The sequence below is a fragment of the Pocillopora verrucosa genome, chromosome 14 (genome assembly GCF_036669915.1).
Source record: "Pocillopora verrucosa isolate sample1 chromosome 14, ASM3666991v2, whole genome shotgun sequence".
Classification (NCBI taxonomy): Eukaryota; Metazoa; Cnidaria; class Anthozoa; order Scleractinia; family Pocilloporidae; genus Pocillopora; species Pocillopora verrucosa.
In genome coordinates this window covers 6794738-6812885 of record NC_089325.1, presented here as the reverse complement: position 1 = coordinate 6812885, position 18148 = coordinate 6794738, and the positions used below count along the sequence as shown (strand labels likewise).

At 37.5% G+C, this 18148-nt stretch overlaps 3 protein-coding genes across 5 annotated transcripts; 1 reads left to right on the top strand and 2 right to left on the bottom strand.

Annotated features, from left to right (window-relative positions):
• Positions 1 to 13: 13 nt before the first annotated feature.
• LOC131794768 (bactericidal permeability-increasing protein) lies at positions 14 to 4389 on the top strand. The gene is made up of 7 exons (XM_066160995.1): positions 14 to 383; positions 1387 to 1498; positions 1681 to 1809; positions 2459 to 2535; positions 2748 to 2838; positions 3414 to 3477; positions 3990 to 4389. The coding sequence occupies exons 1-7, from the start codon at positions 221 to 223 to the stop codon at positions 4086 to 4088; spliced, it is 735 nt and encodes a 244-aa protein (XP_066017092.1). The 5' UTR covers positions 14 to 220; the 3' UTR covers positions 4089 to 4389.
• Positions 4390 to 4697: 308 nt separating this feature from the next.
• Positions 4698 to 9771, bottom strand: LOC131794769 (protein unc-50 homolog A). Of its 2 annotated transcripts, none has more exons than XM_059112316.2 (7): positions 9480 to 9771; positions 8196 to 8221; positions 7698 to 7763; positions 7038 to 7158; positions 6635 to 6780; positions 5811 to 5912; positions 4698 to 5314 (listed from the first exon to the last, which is right to left on the bottom strand). In XM_059112316.2, exons 1-7 carry the CDS (start codon positions 9650 to 9652, stop codon positions 5145 to 5147), a joined length of 804 nt encoding a protein of 267 aa, XP_058968299.1. In that variant the 5' UTR covers positions 9653 to 9771; the 3' UTR covers positions 4698 to 5144. The 2 variants fall into 2 exon arrangements, with proteins under 2 accessions (XP_058968299.1, XP_058968300.1); XM_059112317.2 differs by having other exon boundaries at positions 6644 to 6780.
• A 620-nt stretch (positions 9772 to 10391) lies between these two features.
• LOC131794881 (uncharacterized) lies at positions 10392 to 17521 on the bottom strand. 2 transcript variants are annotated; one of them, XM_066161454.1, is made up of 5 exons: positions 17322 to 17521; positions 15228 to 16226; positions 14366 to 14825; positions 13194 to 13405; positions 10392 to 12494 (listed from the first exon to the last, which is right to left on the bottom strand). In XM_066161454.1, exons 2-5 carry the CDS (start codon positions 16178 to 16180, stop codon positions 11414 to 11416), a joined length of 2706 nt encoding a protein of 901 aa, XP_066017551.1. In that variant the 5' UTR covers positions 16181 to 16226; positions 17322 to 17521; the 3' UTR covers positions 10392 to 11413. The 2 variants fall into 2 exon arrangements, with proteins under 2 accessions (XP_066017551.1, XP_066017552.1); XM_066161455.1 differs by lacking the exon at positions 17322 to 17521 and adding an exon at positions 17171 to 17191.
• Positions 17522 to 18148: the final 627 nt, after the last annotated feature.

Below are 18148 nucleotides of genomic sequence, written 5' to 3'. Positions count from 1 at the left end.
CTCGGACTATATTCGTCGCCGATCTACTCAGGTCGGGAGAGATGGCGGGAAATTCGCGTTCAGCTCACCTGTTTAATCCTTACAGGTAGATTTTACCATAAAACTGTCTACAAAATGCATTTTTGATGAGACCTTCAACTGAGAAGATCTTTCCCATAAACGAACTGCAAAATGACGTGACTTCGTAGGTGTAAATTACATTTCGTTCGAAACGACAGGTATGGAAGAACCGTTCATCAAAGGAACACTGTTTAAAAGAGTATTCGTTTTGTTTTCGTCGGTAATTTTTGTCGTTGAACATTGTTCAGCCAAAAATATCGACATCGACTTGAATTTGGCACCAGAATGGAAACGAGAAATTACTCAGAGAGCGTCGGATTACGGTAAAAATTTATTCGTTGAGAAGATCAAGTTCTGTTACCTATGTTAAATTTAATATCAATCGATATCACAATCTTTCCCTGCTCTTTGTATCTTGGCAGAGAACAACTTGAACTGACGCTAACGAGGCATTGGTGCTCTTTTTAAAAGCTTAAAGCAATGTGCTGTGAAATTTGTTTACCAATTTATATTTAATTTTATACAGTCTACATCACTGATCGTTCTCTCTCGAATGAATGAATCATCGCTCTGCATAAACGACGGGAAAGGTTCCAGATCTTAATAAGCCTCGACAGCTAACCGCTCCGTTGGAAATAGGCCATCAATAGGGCCTCATATACTCACCGTTATCTTAAGGAAAATGTCAGTGATATTTTTTTATTTGTTAAGTACACCATAGGGTGCCAATTTGCACTTCGGCTGGTGGTTAATAGAGGTCACCTTGATTAGCGTTTCACTTCTGAGGACTTGTGGTTTGCAGGTTCCATAATTTTTTGGATAGGTTGAAAGCTTAAAAAAGCAGATCAATTTACGTGTAAAACGAATCAAATGATTTTCCATCAACTTATAGAAGCTATGCACGCTTTTAATTAGGCTAGAATGTTTTGGTTATGTCATTTGGATGTGATGATACCAAACTTTGTCAGCTGGTGAATGTGATTAAAAATCATATCCCCTCTCTATCCTATCATTTAATCTAATTTTAAGCTGGTAGATTTGTGAAAAAATGGTATGTGGTTAAAGTTGGATTTTGTTTGCTTTGTAATTTTTCACCATTCATCTTCACATTTCTGTAACTGTAACTCAAATTAGGGGAGCAGAGATAGTGCAGATCTCCTGCTGCTGTATCCAGATGTTTATTAGTGGACCCTGTGTCACATACGAGTCCAGTTAATTCAATTTATAATTTTAACTTTTTTGCTTTTGATGTTACAGATCTCTTCAAAATTTGTATTTGCATAACTTTTTAGGCTGATTTCTAATGGTTTTTTCTCAACTTTACAGTGGACCACATCATTCTTCCATTCATTTCTAAAGAACTCAATGATTTATCAGTTCCCAATCTTTCTGGAACCATCAAAACTCCATTAGGAAATGTGCAGTACGATCTCAACCAGTAAGTTCTTTTTTAAAACGTCTCAAGATCAACCTGGATATGGAGATTTGTTTAATTTTTCCTAGACTGTATGCATAACTGTACCAACTTTTATCAATATTTTAACCAGATGAGTGAATTGTTTGAATCATAATTTCAAATTAGTCCAGTCTTATACTATATAATTTGATGTATATTTTTAGGATCAAGTTGTCCAATGTAGTGATTAAGAAGACCAATGTTTCACTATTAGCTGATCACGGGTTACGGATTTCTGCTAATGAAGCCTCAGGAAATATGGCAGCTAATTGGCACTACAAAGAGAACTCTTGGTTTGTTGTCAGTAGATATGTTTCTTAAGTTGTTTTAAGGGAGAAAAAATGATAGAAAAAAATTAAAATTAAAAAAAAAAATATGATTTAAATCAAAATTGCATTGTCTACATTTTAGGGGCAAGGTGGTTGAGAGCATTGTTTTATCATTACTAGTTGTAACCTTCAGTTGATGATTTTCTTCTGGAAAATGGGTATTTTGCATGAGTCTTGCAGTATATTGGACTAAATCAGCTCTGCTCTGGTTATAATGTCAATCTGGTGATTTAGTATACAGAAGGAAGGGATCACTGAAGAAGAAAGCCCCCTCTTCCCCCCCCCCTACCTAAGCTCTGATATTCATACTACTGCTGGGCTCCTACTGAACCTTATTGTGTGGCCAGACAGTCCTCTAGACTAGAATTGCCTTCTGCTGTGTTGAGGATTGGTAAAAAGTACTGTCTGTGTGTGCATGGGTATTTCTGAGTAAGACTGAAGGAGTCTATACTGCTGAACTCAGCTCTCCTCCGGGAAAACCCTGATCAGTTGGCCAATTATTGTACATTAGTTATTGTGTATTGTGCTAGATACAATTTTACCATCAGTTCCAAAATCTAAGATTTAAGAGATTGTGAGTATATTAATTTTTTGAATTGTTTTTGTTGATAAGGCCTCACATCTCTGATTCAGGATCATGTGACCTATCAATCAAAGACCTGTCACTTGGAATGGCTTTCTATGTTGATGGTTAGTGCAAGCCTACAAGTGAGATACTATTTCATGAAATGCATACTTTTTAATCCTAAGTGGAGGCTTTGTGATTTTTAAAATTTACAAGATTTTCTGAACATTTCTCCAAGTATCCTGTTATGGATCACCTTTGTACAGATTCACCAAACTCTGTAACAACCTGTGACCAACTTAATATTCTAAATATTTTATTATGTCTGGCATTGAAGGTAACTTGGGAGAGAAGAAGGGAAAAGTCAGTGCAAAAGACTGTACCATGAAAATTGGCTCTGTGCATATCAAGTTCAAAGGAGGTGCAAGGTAATGATTTATATTGCAACTGCATACATCATAGTCGAAGAAACAACAGTTATAATGATGGTCTAAAGCTTTGCCACTCCACCTTCCATAGCAGGAAGCAACTAATTTTGCTGATTTCTTCCAGATTCAAATCCTACTTGTGTAGATAACACTTTTTTGGAAGGATATTTCCAGGAATAGGGCCAAAATATGCAAAATCCAGTTTTTGACTCAATTTGAGTAGAATAATATAGGGTTTTCATATTATATCTTGGTGAAGAGGTTGGTTTCACTTCCAGAAGAGACCAAAGAGGTAATTTCTCTACATAATAACAATATACTTTCAAGTTCAGGTGACAACTAGGAACAAACCATGATTAATATTGATTTAATACTAGATTTGCAGAACTAAAACCATAAGCAATGTATGGGAGAAAGTGGAAAGAGTAAATTATCAAGTAGTGCTAGATCTTGAGTGTGAAATACTTAATTCAACATTTTCCTTCCACAAACTGGTTGTAATTTTTATGTAATTTTGTTTATTTCTTCACAAGCTGGTTGTAATTTTTATGTAATTTTGTTTATTTCTTCACAAGCTGGTTGTATAATTTGTTTGCTGATGGCTTGGCATCAAGCCTTAAAGACCAACTCTCTGCTCAGGTAAAAGCCACCGGTAATAACATTTAAATTTATTCATAACTGTGAAGTAATTTTTTATAAATTTTTAATTTAATTTTTTCAACCCAATTATGTGCCAGTTAAAACACTGACAAGTACTGTATTTTAACACAAGAGCTCACACATTTTTCTGAGTACTGATCCCATCATTCTTTCTCAACTTTTTTCAAACCAACATGACTGTTTTCTGGAATGAAGGTTTTGAGTTAAATCACATGGCTTGTTGAGCAATGATAGCAGTTGTTGTGAGAGTGCCACAAAGTTGATATTATCTGACTACACTAGTAAAAAATTTTAGCAGATGGTAATCCAACATGTACATATAAAGCTAATCCATTCTCCATCCTTCAGAGTTTCACAGTTTGATGATGAATGATTTCCATATTTTTTTTTCCAAAAATACAAAACTTGTTTGTATCAAGTACACACTGATTGACTACCAGTTGTTAGTAAAATTAACTTCAATTTCGATATTTTCTCACTTTTAATTGTAGATCTGTAAGACTGCTATCAGCCTGATTAGCTCCAAAGCTACTCAAGCCTTAGACAATTTCCCTTCAATTATGAGGAAGTTTCATGGAGTGCAAGACTGATTGGAAGGAGTTGAGAGAAAATCCTAGCCCAGCTTTATTTTCCAAAGTGCTTTCATTGTTACTTGTGAAAAAAATATAAATACAGGGCTGTAGGCAATGTCCATAGATTATCCATGGAATTGGTAATGACTTAAACTTATCAGGTAGAAGTTTCCATCTTTATCTAACGCCACATTCTTGTAACTATATACAAGGAAATGTGTGGCAGAAGGAGGGATCAATTAAAGATCAGATCTTGGGACATTGTACCACCAGGTCAGCAAAAAATGCTGGTAATCAAATCACTGTTTAGTCACCAAATATTATATTTTTATTACTACAAGTGGAAACAGATGTGTACTTGTGCAAAGAGAAATCTTGCAATGAATGTTGGATGATATTTAAGACAAATCCAATAAAACTTTACAATGTTTATATACAGATCTGGGCTCACGCTTGTCTGTGGGAAATGGTCAGTTCAGCTCCTCAGACTAATCCTTGCTACTTATCATGCAGTAAAAAGTAAAGCAACTGTTTTGCACCATGTAATAATTTACTTTATTATACATTTCTGCATAATTTCCAACCTGTATATAATATTTTCCATCATAGAAAATTGCATCCCAATGAAAGACTGACAAACATTTTCTCAACTAGTTTAAATGACATCTTACAATTATATTTAAGGTAAAAGGAAGCTCATTGGTACGATCTCTATATCTATCAATTAATATCTTTTCCAAAGACCTTTGCATATTCACTTGAACAGGCTAGTTACATGCACATATCTCTTTGTTGCTGTAGTCCTGACACCATTTTAATTACTGAAATGCACGGTCAAGTGTCATAGATTTATCAAAAATTATAGATACACTATGTACATCCAAAAATGTGTCCCAAGTTCTGATGCATCATGAGATAAGAACAATGCTACTGCAATTAATTCTTTTTTTTCCATAGTAGAGCACCCACTCTATTTCAGCCTAATGAAGAGGACTTACACTATGCTGGCTAACATCTTTTTTTATGATCCATGGGTCAACATCCTCTGATCTCCAGAAATTTCCTGCCTGACATTCAGCTAATAGTTTGAGGCAAGCTGGCAGTCTGAGTCACCACTCTATACTCATAAAAGTGCAAAAATGTCTGCCCTATGTTCCAGCCCACAGCAAGAGATACAATGTATCCCATCACTACCAACAAGACAGGATACAGTAGCACTACAGTACTTCGAAGAAATGGTAATGCTGTGGATATTTACGAAAAAAAAAATCAAAGAGAAGTTAATAATCAAATACTCATGCAAGCAATTAAATTATTTTGAATGTTCATGAAATTTTCATGGCTCATCGATTGAAAGGGTTGGCAGTCATTTTCACAGTTAATAACTTTTGAAGCTCATCAATTTTACATTTATGAGGCTCAAGTAAATGCTCCTCTGAACAAAAAACTTTGTGAAAGTATATTTAAGTTTAGTGTTAAATGGGAAAGACATTGCTAACAGAGGCAGGAGGTTGTTATGTCACAGCAATGAAAACATCAACAGGTTTAAAAGACATCATCACTCCAAAACAAAGTAATCTGACCAAGATACATTACATGTAATCAAAGTGATATCCCCAAAAAGGACAGAATATCAGTGAGCAACAGAGCAGCATTGCAACTGCAAGCTACATCACTGATAGTCAGAATTATAAGGAGAAATCATAATAATTATACATATCTGAAGAAGTAAAAACTCACCGCTGTATCCTAGGAAAGAAATATAAATATAATACACCAAAGCTATGAGCCAAAGAGAGTTTCCGATAAACCTTGATATGAACCAGGGATTGTCTATGATAACTGAAAGAGACAAGGAGAGTTAAGGTTATTCATTAGACCAACTTTGAAAAGCTACCATGGTGCTGTCCTCACCCTTATTTGTCCTTTTAATACCAAATAGGAGCAACATGTACCCATGAACTTTCCAAGCTTGTTAAAGAGTGCAGTTTTTTTGTTGTTTTTTTTGTTTTTGTTTTTTTTTTTTTGGGGGGGGGGGGGAAAATATACAGACCTTTTGCCTAGCTTTGCAAAAGGGAAACGCATAATACAAGTCATTCATATTCTAGTACTTCTCAAAGTGACACTCCTGGGATATTGCCACATCAATGTACTACTCCAATACTACAAGACTAACTGAAGATAATTTGCATAGCCTTTGATGAAAGGGGCAGAGTGATTCCCTAAAACTAGCATTAAACTAAATTTACATGAATTGCCAAACAGCTTCCTAGAAAATTCATCTAACATATCTAAACATCACATGCTTTTGAAAACAAATGCAAAACATCAGAAAACCATCACCACACGAAATATTTATAAATATAATTATGTTGTGCTTTGATATCAACTCTGGTTCAAGTATTTATAACCTTTGTTCAAAACTCATCAATGAATGTTAGTATTAAAACTACTCCTCAAACAAGGAATAAGAAATGCAATATACACTTCAAGTTACTATACACAATTAAAGTGATCATCCATTTCAGCTACTAACAACTGGTTAACACAAAAAGCATATTTACTCTTCATACAAAAGAGTTGGATGACATGTAATATTAACAGCAAAGGGAAGAAAGCATTTAGGTGAACATCAAATGCATAGGCCCATTCTACTCTTTGTCCTGGATCATGTGTAGTGGATATCCTCAGGTATCTGTTGCAAAAGAACCTATAGGGGTAAAAGAACCATTATCAGATACAGTAGCTTACTTAACAAAGCATCAAATAATTTTTTTCCATCAAACAAGCTCAGAAGAAGATACAACAAGCAATCAAGGACAAGCAGATTCATTTTTAGTGAGTGACTTTCACTCGCATTTAAATATGAGACGAGAACTCAAGCAGAATGTTTGCCAAATGGCTACCAAAGGAGAGGATGTGGTCGAAATAATAAGCAAACTCAATAGCCTTGTAGTACTAACTTACCATAATAATGATGCAATAATGAGACCCACAGCAATGCAATCCACAAATACAACCCATAATAAAAACTTTAAAAATCCTAAAAAGGGCAGCTTCAACATAACAGCAAAGCCAATAGAAGATGCTGAGGATGTAAAAGGAAACAAGGACTAGTTGAGTGCTGAAGGAAAACAAAACACTGCAACCAAATTCACCAGTCAATTATTTTGAGTGCAAAGTTACTTATGAACAAAAGCTATATCAGATTGATAGAATTAACTTGTCAATCTTTATAAGCTTTCATACCATTTTCTGAAGAACGCTTTAAAGTAATCTAAACTGAAGACAATTTGACTAATGTCAAGTTATCAAATTATTCTTTGGTCTTAACCAGTCACGTTCAGTTCTCTCAAAACCATTCCACTAGAACCTCAAACTCAGGGTAACTCTGATTTTATTTTGTTCCCTGCTTGTTAGATTTTTCTAACGCTAACCATTTACTTCCAGTCATATAGAAATAGAACTTCTAAGAGCACATGATCCTGTTCAGGGACTTGTCACCAACCCCATTTTAAATCTAATTCCCTATTAAACAGATGTTCAACATCTCCTTTCCTGTGACAAATACTGGTACAAAAGGGTAACTAATACATGAAATAAGTGTCTGCAGTGCTGGTTACTTACCACACAACCAAATACTAAGCAACACAAGAAAAGCAGGATCATCCCTTGCCCACTGGTCTTTTGTTTCTGTATGAGACAGGAAAGTCAACTATATGTTCCAGTAATAATCACAAAATGAGCTTCTGATGAAAAAACAAGGCAGTGCTTATATATCCCAAAAAAATCTAATTCTAACATACCTCTAGAAAATGTTCTTTACTGAAAAAAATACACTAAAAATATACAGATTTTCAGTAACAGCAGTACACCTTGAGGTGAGCCATTTTGACAAGTAAGTGTCTTCTGAATTGTCATTTGATAAAATAAAGAATGCAGGATAAATTGCCATACACTACTACCAAAAGAACAAAACATGTTTAGTCTAAATATTGAGTGAGTAATGCAGTAGTGCAGTGATGATTGAAATCTGACAAGGAAACGAGTATGAAAAGCCATGCCAGGAGAGAGCTTTTGTCACTTGAGTAAAATAACCATGGTTTACATCTACAAGGTACTTACGTTTGTGGTAATGAAAATTTCTGTATCTGAAAACAGTAAAAGACCAAGAACAACATTGATTATGAATATAATTATTTGAGCAAAGCAAGTATGGGGTGTTGCTTTACAATACACCCTTCTAGGAGGGGGGTCTAAGGGCATGCTCCTGCATAATTTGAAATTTGAAGTTCTCTGAAATGTGATATCTGGCATTCAGGGATGTATGTGAGTAACTTTTTTTTTTATCCAGCCACTGATGTCTGCAGTTTTTGCCATCTACTAGCTTCTGATGACAACCTCAGATCACATACTTTAATTGCATTCAATGGAGGCAAAGAAACTTGAACTGTGTCTCGGTCAATATACGTCAAGGATGCTTCTTTGAGGGCGAATAATATGACAGATTTGCAGGCTCCAATAGCATTGCAATAAAAATCTAAACTCTACTCATAACAACCAAACAGTTGGTCATCAAAAGAGAGTTTTGGACGATGGTAAACATAACCACAACTTGAATGGATTCAACATCAGATTCACGTCATTATCAGAGTAACTTAAATAACTGATGACGTCTTTGTCTCTGGTTTTCAAAATGTCTGTCACTGTCTACAACTACAGCCATTTTTGGAACTTCTCTTGAGCAGATGAATCAGACCACCAAGTCTACTGCTAGTGCTGTACATGTACTTCTGTATTCAAGGCATTGGCTTACCCATGAGCACACCTTTTGATGTTTCAAAAACAGTAGAACAACAGAATACAGGGCCACTTATCAACTTGTCATTCAATCAAAGTGTTCAGCCTAGTTCTTCAAAACATGCCGACGAGGTGGACCTCAGTGGCTCTGTATTCTGTAGTTGCTCTCAAAAAACTGCTAGAAATATTAGGACAGTGTGATAACTGTGACAAAAAATAAAGTGAAATTTTATGTTACAAATTCAAGAATAATTTGACAAAAAAAGGAAGAATCATCAAGAGGAAAATGTTTAATTTCGAGAACGTATATCTTAACTTTCACACCAATTAAAATGAACTGGTTTCAACCGTCACATCAGGTGAACAGCTCATCAAAGTCATTCATGAATACAAACTAGCATGTTTTAGAAAAAAAATTATGTGTTCACAATTAAGCATAAGCTTTCGCAGGTAAAATGTACGATACTATGTTTATAAGGTCTCGCTTTCTGGCAGACACGTCAAGCTGACACAGCCAATTATACAAGCGTGGCAACCTTAAAATAAGCTGGCAAGTCCAGAATTTCGCCCCGTATGTTGAAATCATGGAAGAAATAACAACATACTTACACTTTTCTTGGTGATACGCAAAGGTAGAGCATCTGCCACAGGGCAAATTCAAAATCCATATGCCGATATTTTAAGATCCGACGAAGAAACTTGTACTGCATCGAGGTCGACATACATCGCGAACGCTTCTTTGAGGGCGAATGATAAGACGAATTTGCAGGCTCCGGTAGCATTGCAATAAAATATCTATATTCTATTTGTAATAACCAAACAGTCTGTCATTAAAAGAGATTTTTGATTTATACGCCAAATTATCTTGTACCTTAGCAGTAAGACTGCACAACAAGTTTGTTTTCGGTTAATATTCTGCGCATGCGTTGACACGTCAAAGTTTTCCATGATTCTTTGCAGGGAAATTTCCCTCGTGACATGTCACGCAAAATCACAAACACGTCACGCAGAAAGGATACTAGGCAAAAGCACTGTTTCCTCAATCTCAAATCGAAACGAAAACAATCAGAAGAATGTATCATCAGCCTTTCTCAATTCTTAGGCAAATCAGTAATATTTGGGAAGTTATCATCACGCATAATTGGTTATTCACCATCCAATAAAATTGTCACGTTACATATCATTACTTAATATTTGTACTCCACGGAGTCTTCTTAATCTTTATATCATGTGCTTAGTTGATTGGAATCGGAATGACTGTAAGCGAACTTGCGTACTGAAATTGGACGAAATGAAGGGTGGATGAATGAATATATGTACGAGTTAAACACTTGTCACCCTTAGTTTGGTGACCATTTCAGAGGTACATTTGATGAGGAATCGGAGTAATCAAGGAGTAAACTTATTGGGAAGCGTCAAATATGATCCGCACTTACTTAATTGGCTTTTTTGTCATTATCAAACTGAAACTGTAGCTGCCATATTACATTCGATTAAGGCTCATACTATTTTAAACGCCCATTTTATTGAATTAAATGTTCTTAATACCTTGTATTAATACAGCTGCATGGTAACTTTCACTAAAAATTGTACTTATATTACGGTACAGGAGCCCATGGGCTCCTGACGGTATCAATTCTGAAACGACAGAAAAATAAAATTACCCCAATATCTCTATAAAGCTTCTCTAAACGGCCGGTCTTTGCCGACAACAACTAACTCTGCTTGTTGGCTTATTCATCTTCACGTAACGTTTATATATAAGGCATTTTAGAAAATACAAAATAACTATCATGGTTGCATTACATCAATTTTTGCATCGCTTAGTACTTTAAAAAAGACTGAAAATAATAAAGAGGAATGATTTTGAGAAAGCTGCTGATCTTGGAAATCCTTTTTTTAAAGAGAGTTTTTCAAGCATTAAGTGCACCTGTTTTTCGTATGGGAAAGGTAATTTATTCCACGCCTGACAAACGGTCAGAGTGAAAGTTCTTCCGCCTTGTTCCGTTTACGTTTTACGTGTGAACACTCTACATTGACGTTAGCGTCCCAAGTCTGCCATGAGTGAGTCTGGCTGGTAAACTTTAGTAGACTTTTGAGATAACTAGATACATGAGCTTAGAAACGCTTGTATATGATACAACAATCAGCTAGCAAACTTCTCTTCCAAACCAAAATTTCATGATCTTTAAAAGGTACTCTTGTCTAAAAAATACAATTAATAATAACAAATTATTTTGTATCATCTTTCCTATGACGGTAATTTCCCTATAAAAGCCTGCTGAGACCAATGTACCCATTACTCAGGCTTTCGCGAGTATGGCGAGCAATAAGCTCAAAGCAAAAGTGACTGGTGACGAGCGCGAAGCGCAAGTGACCAAGTGGGCTACTGGTTTTCAGGCAGAAAGAGCTCTGGGTATGAGGCACTCTTAAGTAACCGCAGGAGCCTATAATTAATTAGTCAGAAATAAAGAGGACACACGGTAAGACCGCAGTTCAGTACATTTTACAATTTAAATTGCTGGATGATACGTTCTTCCTCATTATACACCATCTGCAGAGGACATAACTTGATTAGGCAAATTCTCGCTTTCAGCTGTTATCTCGGTTGCGGTCTCTGATCTTCCCGTGACGACACGGTTGCTCTCAAGTGTCCGGCCTTCTGTTTGGTGCGGGAGTGCGGACTCAGTTCCCGAAGGGCAACTAGTGCACGGGCCTTCGGCTTCACCCTTCGTGAGAAATATCTCGGCATCAGATTCTACGCATGCGCGATATCCCTCGCGGTGATAAGCTGTATAGAGTGAAGACGTAAAGAATTGATTGACAGTTGACGTACTAGGGAATCCCAAACAAAGCTTTTTAGATATCCACTGAAGGACTTTGGAGTTTGAATGACAACATTCACAACAGCAGAAGGTCAAGCGGTCAACTTCATTTACGCTGAGAACAGGCCCTCTACCCCACTCTATTTCATCAAGTGTCCCTCTGGTATCATTGTGGTACTGATTCCAATTATTCTCCAAATCTGGAGTAGATTGATCGACAGTTGACGTGCATGGGCATCCCAAACAAAGCTTTTTAGATATCCACTGAAGGACTTTGGAGATTGAATGACAACAGTAGAAGGTCGAGCGGTCAGCTTCATTTGTGCAATTATTCTCCAAATCTGGAGAACGCTCCTCTCCAATGGGGTAACGAGGTGCAATGATCATTATTTCTCCTTCTTTCACTCTCTCATAGCTTTTATCGGGTTGTTTGTCGTAATACTGAACCTTGAATTTATAATATCTCGGCGGGGGATCTCGAGGTACGTCCACGTACTCTTTCTGCATCTCCTCCTTCACATCACGGCCAGTACATCCCACAAATTCACAATGTAATTCCTTTCTGGCTTGATCCAGCGATCTCAGGATCTGTTTGGCGTAATCTTCGTCGCTCCTTATGAAACTTCCATCCACGATTAAAATTTTCTTAAGTTGTTTCTTCAGTAGTGGTAGCAAACCAAATTTCTCCAAGCGACCTCCATCACTAAGAGATAGAAGCGCTGGGGGCCTGGGGCCGACGTTGTCGACTTGAAAGAACTCGCGCAACATTCGAACGTGATATAGATGCACGTGACACCATCTGCAAAATACATAAGGTCGAAGGCGTGATCAAAACCAACATTTATCAAATTGCGTTTGTTCAGGGGCAATCATTGACAAAAATTAAACACCTTTATAAAACAACAACGGCGGTAAATGTTCAAAAAGTTGGAATCTTTTTGCAAAATTTAAGAATAGCTTTTGATGAGCTCTACCTGAAACAAGATTTTTGTCTCTCTTTCTTGATAAATAGGCATCAATAATGGTGACATTCACTTAAGGAAGATCGTGATAGGGCATCTTTTAACTCCCATGAGTGACCAAGACAGAATTTCTCCTTACAATATCAATCAGTCAGGTGACGAGAGTAAAAAAAATATAAATTTGAGGATTTTCTAGTTGATCCCCTACCAAATTCTCTGAACTAGCATCATAAGAATTGTATGGCAGACAGTAAGGAGAATTACTAACGAGATAATGGGCGTTAAAGGGTTAACAAAGTGGTGAAAGGATTCCTAGATTCATATTGTACTAGTTTCTTCTCGATACTTCTTATTTTCTCACGACTTATTCCCTTCCCCCACCTTCCCCCTCTGTGTTGCATGCATTTACCTTTGTCCAGTTCTGATTGGCAGTCTCAATTACATTAGATTTACGGGACTCAACGATGAAGCTAACATTTTCCGCTACGCACACGATACACGAAAACTCATTTGAACCAAATTATCTAATTTCTTACCTTGCGAATTTTTTAAGGACGTTTGGTGTATTTACGCAGGTTGGAAACATGGCAATGCCAAAAAATATCACAGGATAGGCCACGAACAAAGCGATGACCACGTACAAAACGATGACCACACCCTCGGCATTAATTTCCCAGTTAGCAAACCAGATAACGGCAAGCAATATCACCGGGAGGGCTACGATGCTCTGGATTAAAATCGTTGAAATCTGAAAAAAAAAAAAAAAAACGTTCACAATATAATGAAGTACGGGAATAGGAAAGGAGCAAAAATGAAAAAAGTTGTCGAAGGTTGATCAAAAGTTCATTTCATTATGCGTCGATCAATTCGAAGCTTCAACATTCCCCAATAGAACAACTCCCGGAGCATTTGACCTTTTAAAGATTGATTCGTTAAAACTGCAGCCCCAGGGACTCAATTGTGTTCAAATGCCCTACTCAAGAGCACGATTTGATAGTCAATTTTTTTTTATAAAAGACCACCGCAACTTTCTACCGACTGATTTTATTATAAATTATTTTTAAACCTAAACTTGTAGACTTTTTCTTCTGAGCCATTCATTTGCGAAAGTTAAGTCATTGCCTCCATATCAAAAGATAAAAACGTATAATCCATAAGAAAGTTTTGACACTTTCGGTTCGAATTCCCCACCCCACCCAGGCAAGGCTCGAATTCTTCAACCCCCTCCCCCTCCTTGGGCACGGATGACAGTCAAATGCCCATGGGTTTCTCAGGGAGTTGTTGAAGCTTTGAATTGATCGAAAAGTGCTTGCTAATCACTTCCGTACTTGCCAATCAACACGCGCGGAAAGCACTATTTACCCGTTTGGTCTGGTATATTTATTATTGTTATCGATGCGAATATATCAAATAGTTATTTAAAGGTCACATTCTCCGCTTTGAAGCGAAGATTTCAGTTTTCCATAATACTCTCCCTCTTCTTCATACTCTATTGGCAACGACTGATTCCCCTTCTGTTCTCCCTGAAATCATGTGATCCCCCAAAAAATACTCCACTCCTACTACCCCAGTAGATAAACAATGAGTAGTCCCTTACTACATTTCGACGTCTTCTCTGCTACTGAACAGACGCGCGCAAAAACTGAATCTATTTGTTATAATACGTTAGCTTCCTCAAGAAAGTAAATTCGCTCTCCGTGCCACCCACCTTTGAAGCTATTCCTCCTTCCTCCGCGCTGAAACCCTTCCGGAGGGTTAGGCCCAGTTGCACTTGTAAATCTCTGTACGGCTCCTCCTGCTCCGGACTTAGTGTCATAACCGCGGCAGAAGTAACCATGGCATCCGCCACGCTGACGTTTTCTGGTTTTAATACCTCCGACACCCTGGACTTGCCGGGCTGATCGTCGATTCGCTCAATTTTATTCGGCGACAGAGCCATTACGGCGTAGGGCAATTCTTTCCCTTCTTTTCGCCAGTAGTCTACTGCCACACAACTGATGTACTCCGGTTTGACCTCTGTCAGGTCATCCATCATCAGAGGTACTCTTTCTGGGTTGCGTTCCGGACGAGTACACGACAGTATTGGGAAGAAGTCTCGGCAACCGATTCCTTTACAACCAAGTGGACCAACACTTGTCTCCGTAAAAAATGCTCGCTGTAGCCTCCACCTGAAAATTAAAACAACCTTAGATTCAAAAAGATTTTTGGAATGATTTGAATGCGAACAGAAATCCTGCCTCCTTTGTTTTGTGTTTTTCTGCATGTCTGTACCACTGACATACAAATGTTAGGAAGACTAAGTTTGGCTAACGAACGTTTGATTCTAGTCTTGACCCAAATGATCTCTGTTCGTAGATGAAATTGAGTCATTAGGAAAGTTGCAGCTGCTGTTACCAATAGAGTGTAAAGGGGGACTACATGAAACTAACTGTCAATGGGGGGGGGGGGGGGACCGAATGAATATTACAGGTAGATCATATGAATTTTATCGCGACACAAACAAAATTATTCGACCCCCCCCCCCACCATCTTTAGGCGATCGATAATAACAAGCCTTCTAGGCCATTTACCTGTAGTATACAAAAACTGCCGTAGTGCTGAACATTCCAACGAAAGGAGTTAACCATAGGAAAAATCCAGAAAAAAAGAGGAGAGTGTAAAAAAGTTGCTCCTCATACACAATACCCAGAACACTTGTCTCATACACTCGCCACTTCACAACGAATGCATAAAAGTACACCATAAGTACTAGGGATACTTCGCCTCTTAATGGTGGAAATCCCAGCCAAAAGAAGATGCTAAGGAAGATTATCAGGGCGTTCAACCAGCTGGGTAACACCCCAGTAGACTGCTGTATTAACCAGGGGAAGAAAGTCAAAGCAAGCAGTAACCCGGATAAAATCTTGAAGTAACGGGCAATCGAGCGACGTCTCGTGGGAATGATGGTCTTGACGAAGTAGGACACGAAGAATACGAGGAATAGGCAAAAGAACAAGTAAAACTGCTCGCGCACCTCTGGATGACCGATCTCGAATTGTTGAGTGCAATGTCTCTCTGAAGTGTTCAGTCCTTTTGAAGTTTGAGGGACATCACTGCAATTGAAACCTTTGCGCATGACCGCGCCAAGCACGTAATCAATGACGTAGGCAGATGGAATAGCGCCAGCGCTATAGATGATGCAGGGTATGAGGAGATTGACTGTGATCACCAGAAAAACCAGAATGATGCTCTCTAAAATGCCTTGTAATGGATTTTTCCAGTTGCATAAGTAACCAGCTCTGCTTCGCATGTGCTCAAAAAATTTTTTATGCCAATCCGGATCATCCGTGTTTTTGTGTCTGTATTTCCAGTCCAAGTAGGCAGCGGCTGTGTAATTTCCTCCGGAGACGCAGCTCACGTAACCAAATTTAACTTCACGATGTAGAAGCCTTCGCAACACACCTGAGCTCAATGCAGCAGAGCGAATTCCACCACCAGAGAAAGCAACGCCAATCTCTTCCTCTGGAATGTCTATCTGTGCCATCTCTATCTCTGGCTATTTCTGATGCTGTAATAATTCCCTGGAAATTCTTGAAAATGAAAAGAACAATTCCAATTATAATCCCGTAGTACTCCTCACTGTAGTAGAAATTGCACATTTCCGACTGAATTGCAGGTAAATAGATAACCATTCCTATAATTTCTGTTTTCTCATAACTGGAGCAGGTAAAACAAATTTAAAAATGCTCATTGATAGATATGTAAAGAGATCAATAATAGTATGGAAGCTGAAGGCTTGCTGGTTTAATTATAAGAGAGTTCCAGCGTCTATACCCGAGTTTCCCAGTACTTATCAACAGTCGTGTTACATGTCACGCGTCTTGCTACTTATTGACAGTTGTGTTACATGTCACGTATCCCCCTAATGATCAGCTTAATGAGGTCTCATTTGCAAACAGGAAATTGCCATAATTTTTTGGAAACCGCCTTTAGTCAGCGTTTATTCGGAATAAACGCTGACTAAACTCAAATCAATGATAAAGCTGGTTGTGCTTTTCCCTTCGCATGAAAGTGGAGATAGCAAATTACGATGAAAGAAAGGAAATTTTCTGATTGGACACCCGAGCGAAGAAAAAGAGACCAGAAAGTTTTCCAGAAGTTTTATGACTTTTACAGTAATTTAGGTTCAACATAGCAGCACTTCGTACGAGGCAGTCAACACAATGTAAACTAAAACGAATTTTGTCAAAACATTTTGCGAAATTCGAGCGTGGTTTTCATGCCATGCAATAAATCCTTTACGAAACAAGGTTGTACAGTGAAGATGGATATTCGTGTTACCTCACTTCAAATATAGTACATCCGCTCGAGAACTTATCAAACATTCAAGTTGGGCAATCCTGACTTTACGCATCGTCAAAAAGGCAGGTTCATCGAGTAAATGACATCCCAAATCGATTTTTTTTGTCATATAAAGTTCATTAAACCTCTTTTAAGCGATCACGAAAAATCAAGACAGTTCCAAGATACTTACAAAGTATTAACCGACCTTTTAAGTGCGGTCACTTTCAAACGATAGCTTAGCCTGATATGAAAACCATGTCTTTATGAAGATTGTACGTCCATAACAAAATATTTTCGAAAAATGTATATATCCTCAAACAGCAGACGCAAACTTTACTTACCTCTCCGCTTAAAGTAGCAAACAAACAATTCCTAACTCCACTGAACTATACCTTTTTCAAATATCTCAGTCTTAAATGAGCTGACAGTGGGCGGGGGTTTACCCCCACCCAACACTTTCATTTTCAGAAAGGAAGTCCCTCTTTAATTTTTGCATATGTCTTCCGGAAGAATTATCAGTGAAGCTGTGCTAATCGCGTAATAGGTTTGTATGTTTAGCGGTCTTTTGGTCGCTAAAAGAAAATAGCTGTAGAGATTCGAGTGCAGAAGTATTTACCATTTCTTCCATTTTTTCCTTTTCAAACTTCTTGTGGCTTCACCGCCCAAAAATCACACACAAAATCGCCTACCACTACTTCTCTAGCCACAACTTTTTCATTCATGTTTCGAGAAATTACTTATTATTATCAACTCTTTCCCTGACCGCTTTCACTTTCGAGGTACTGATTATTCAAAATCACGTCAATGGCAGGTATTCTTAAGAAATGAATTGAGGCGAACCGTGTTTAAATCACTTACTTTCAAACATAAAACGCAAATTGATAGGTATTCGATGACGAATTACAAACTGATATCTCAAGACACCTGTACACAGTAAGCTTATTTACACTTATTTGTGTAAAACAAGTTGATAAACACAGATTAATAAATGAATCAATGTTAATTAAAGTGTCAGACAAATAGATGACATAAAATATAATAAGATTATTGATATATTTCACTCTTTTCGAAATGTATGGAAATCATGGTTATACATAACAACAATAATGTTGTCGTTAAGATACTTTCAAAATATTAACCAAGTTTTTATGTACAGTTACTTTCAAAC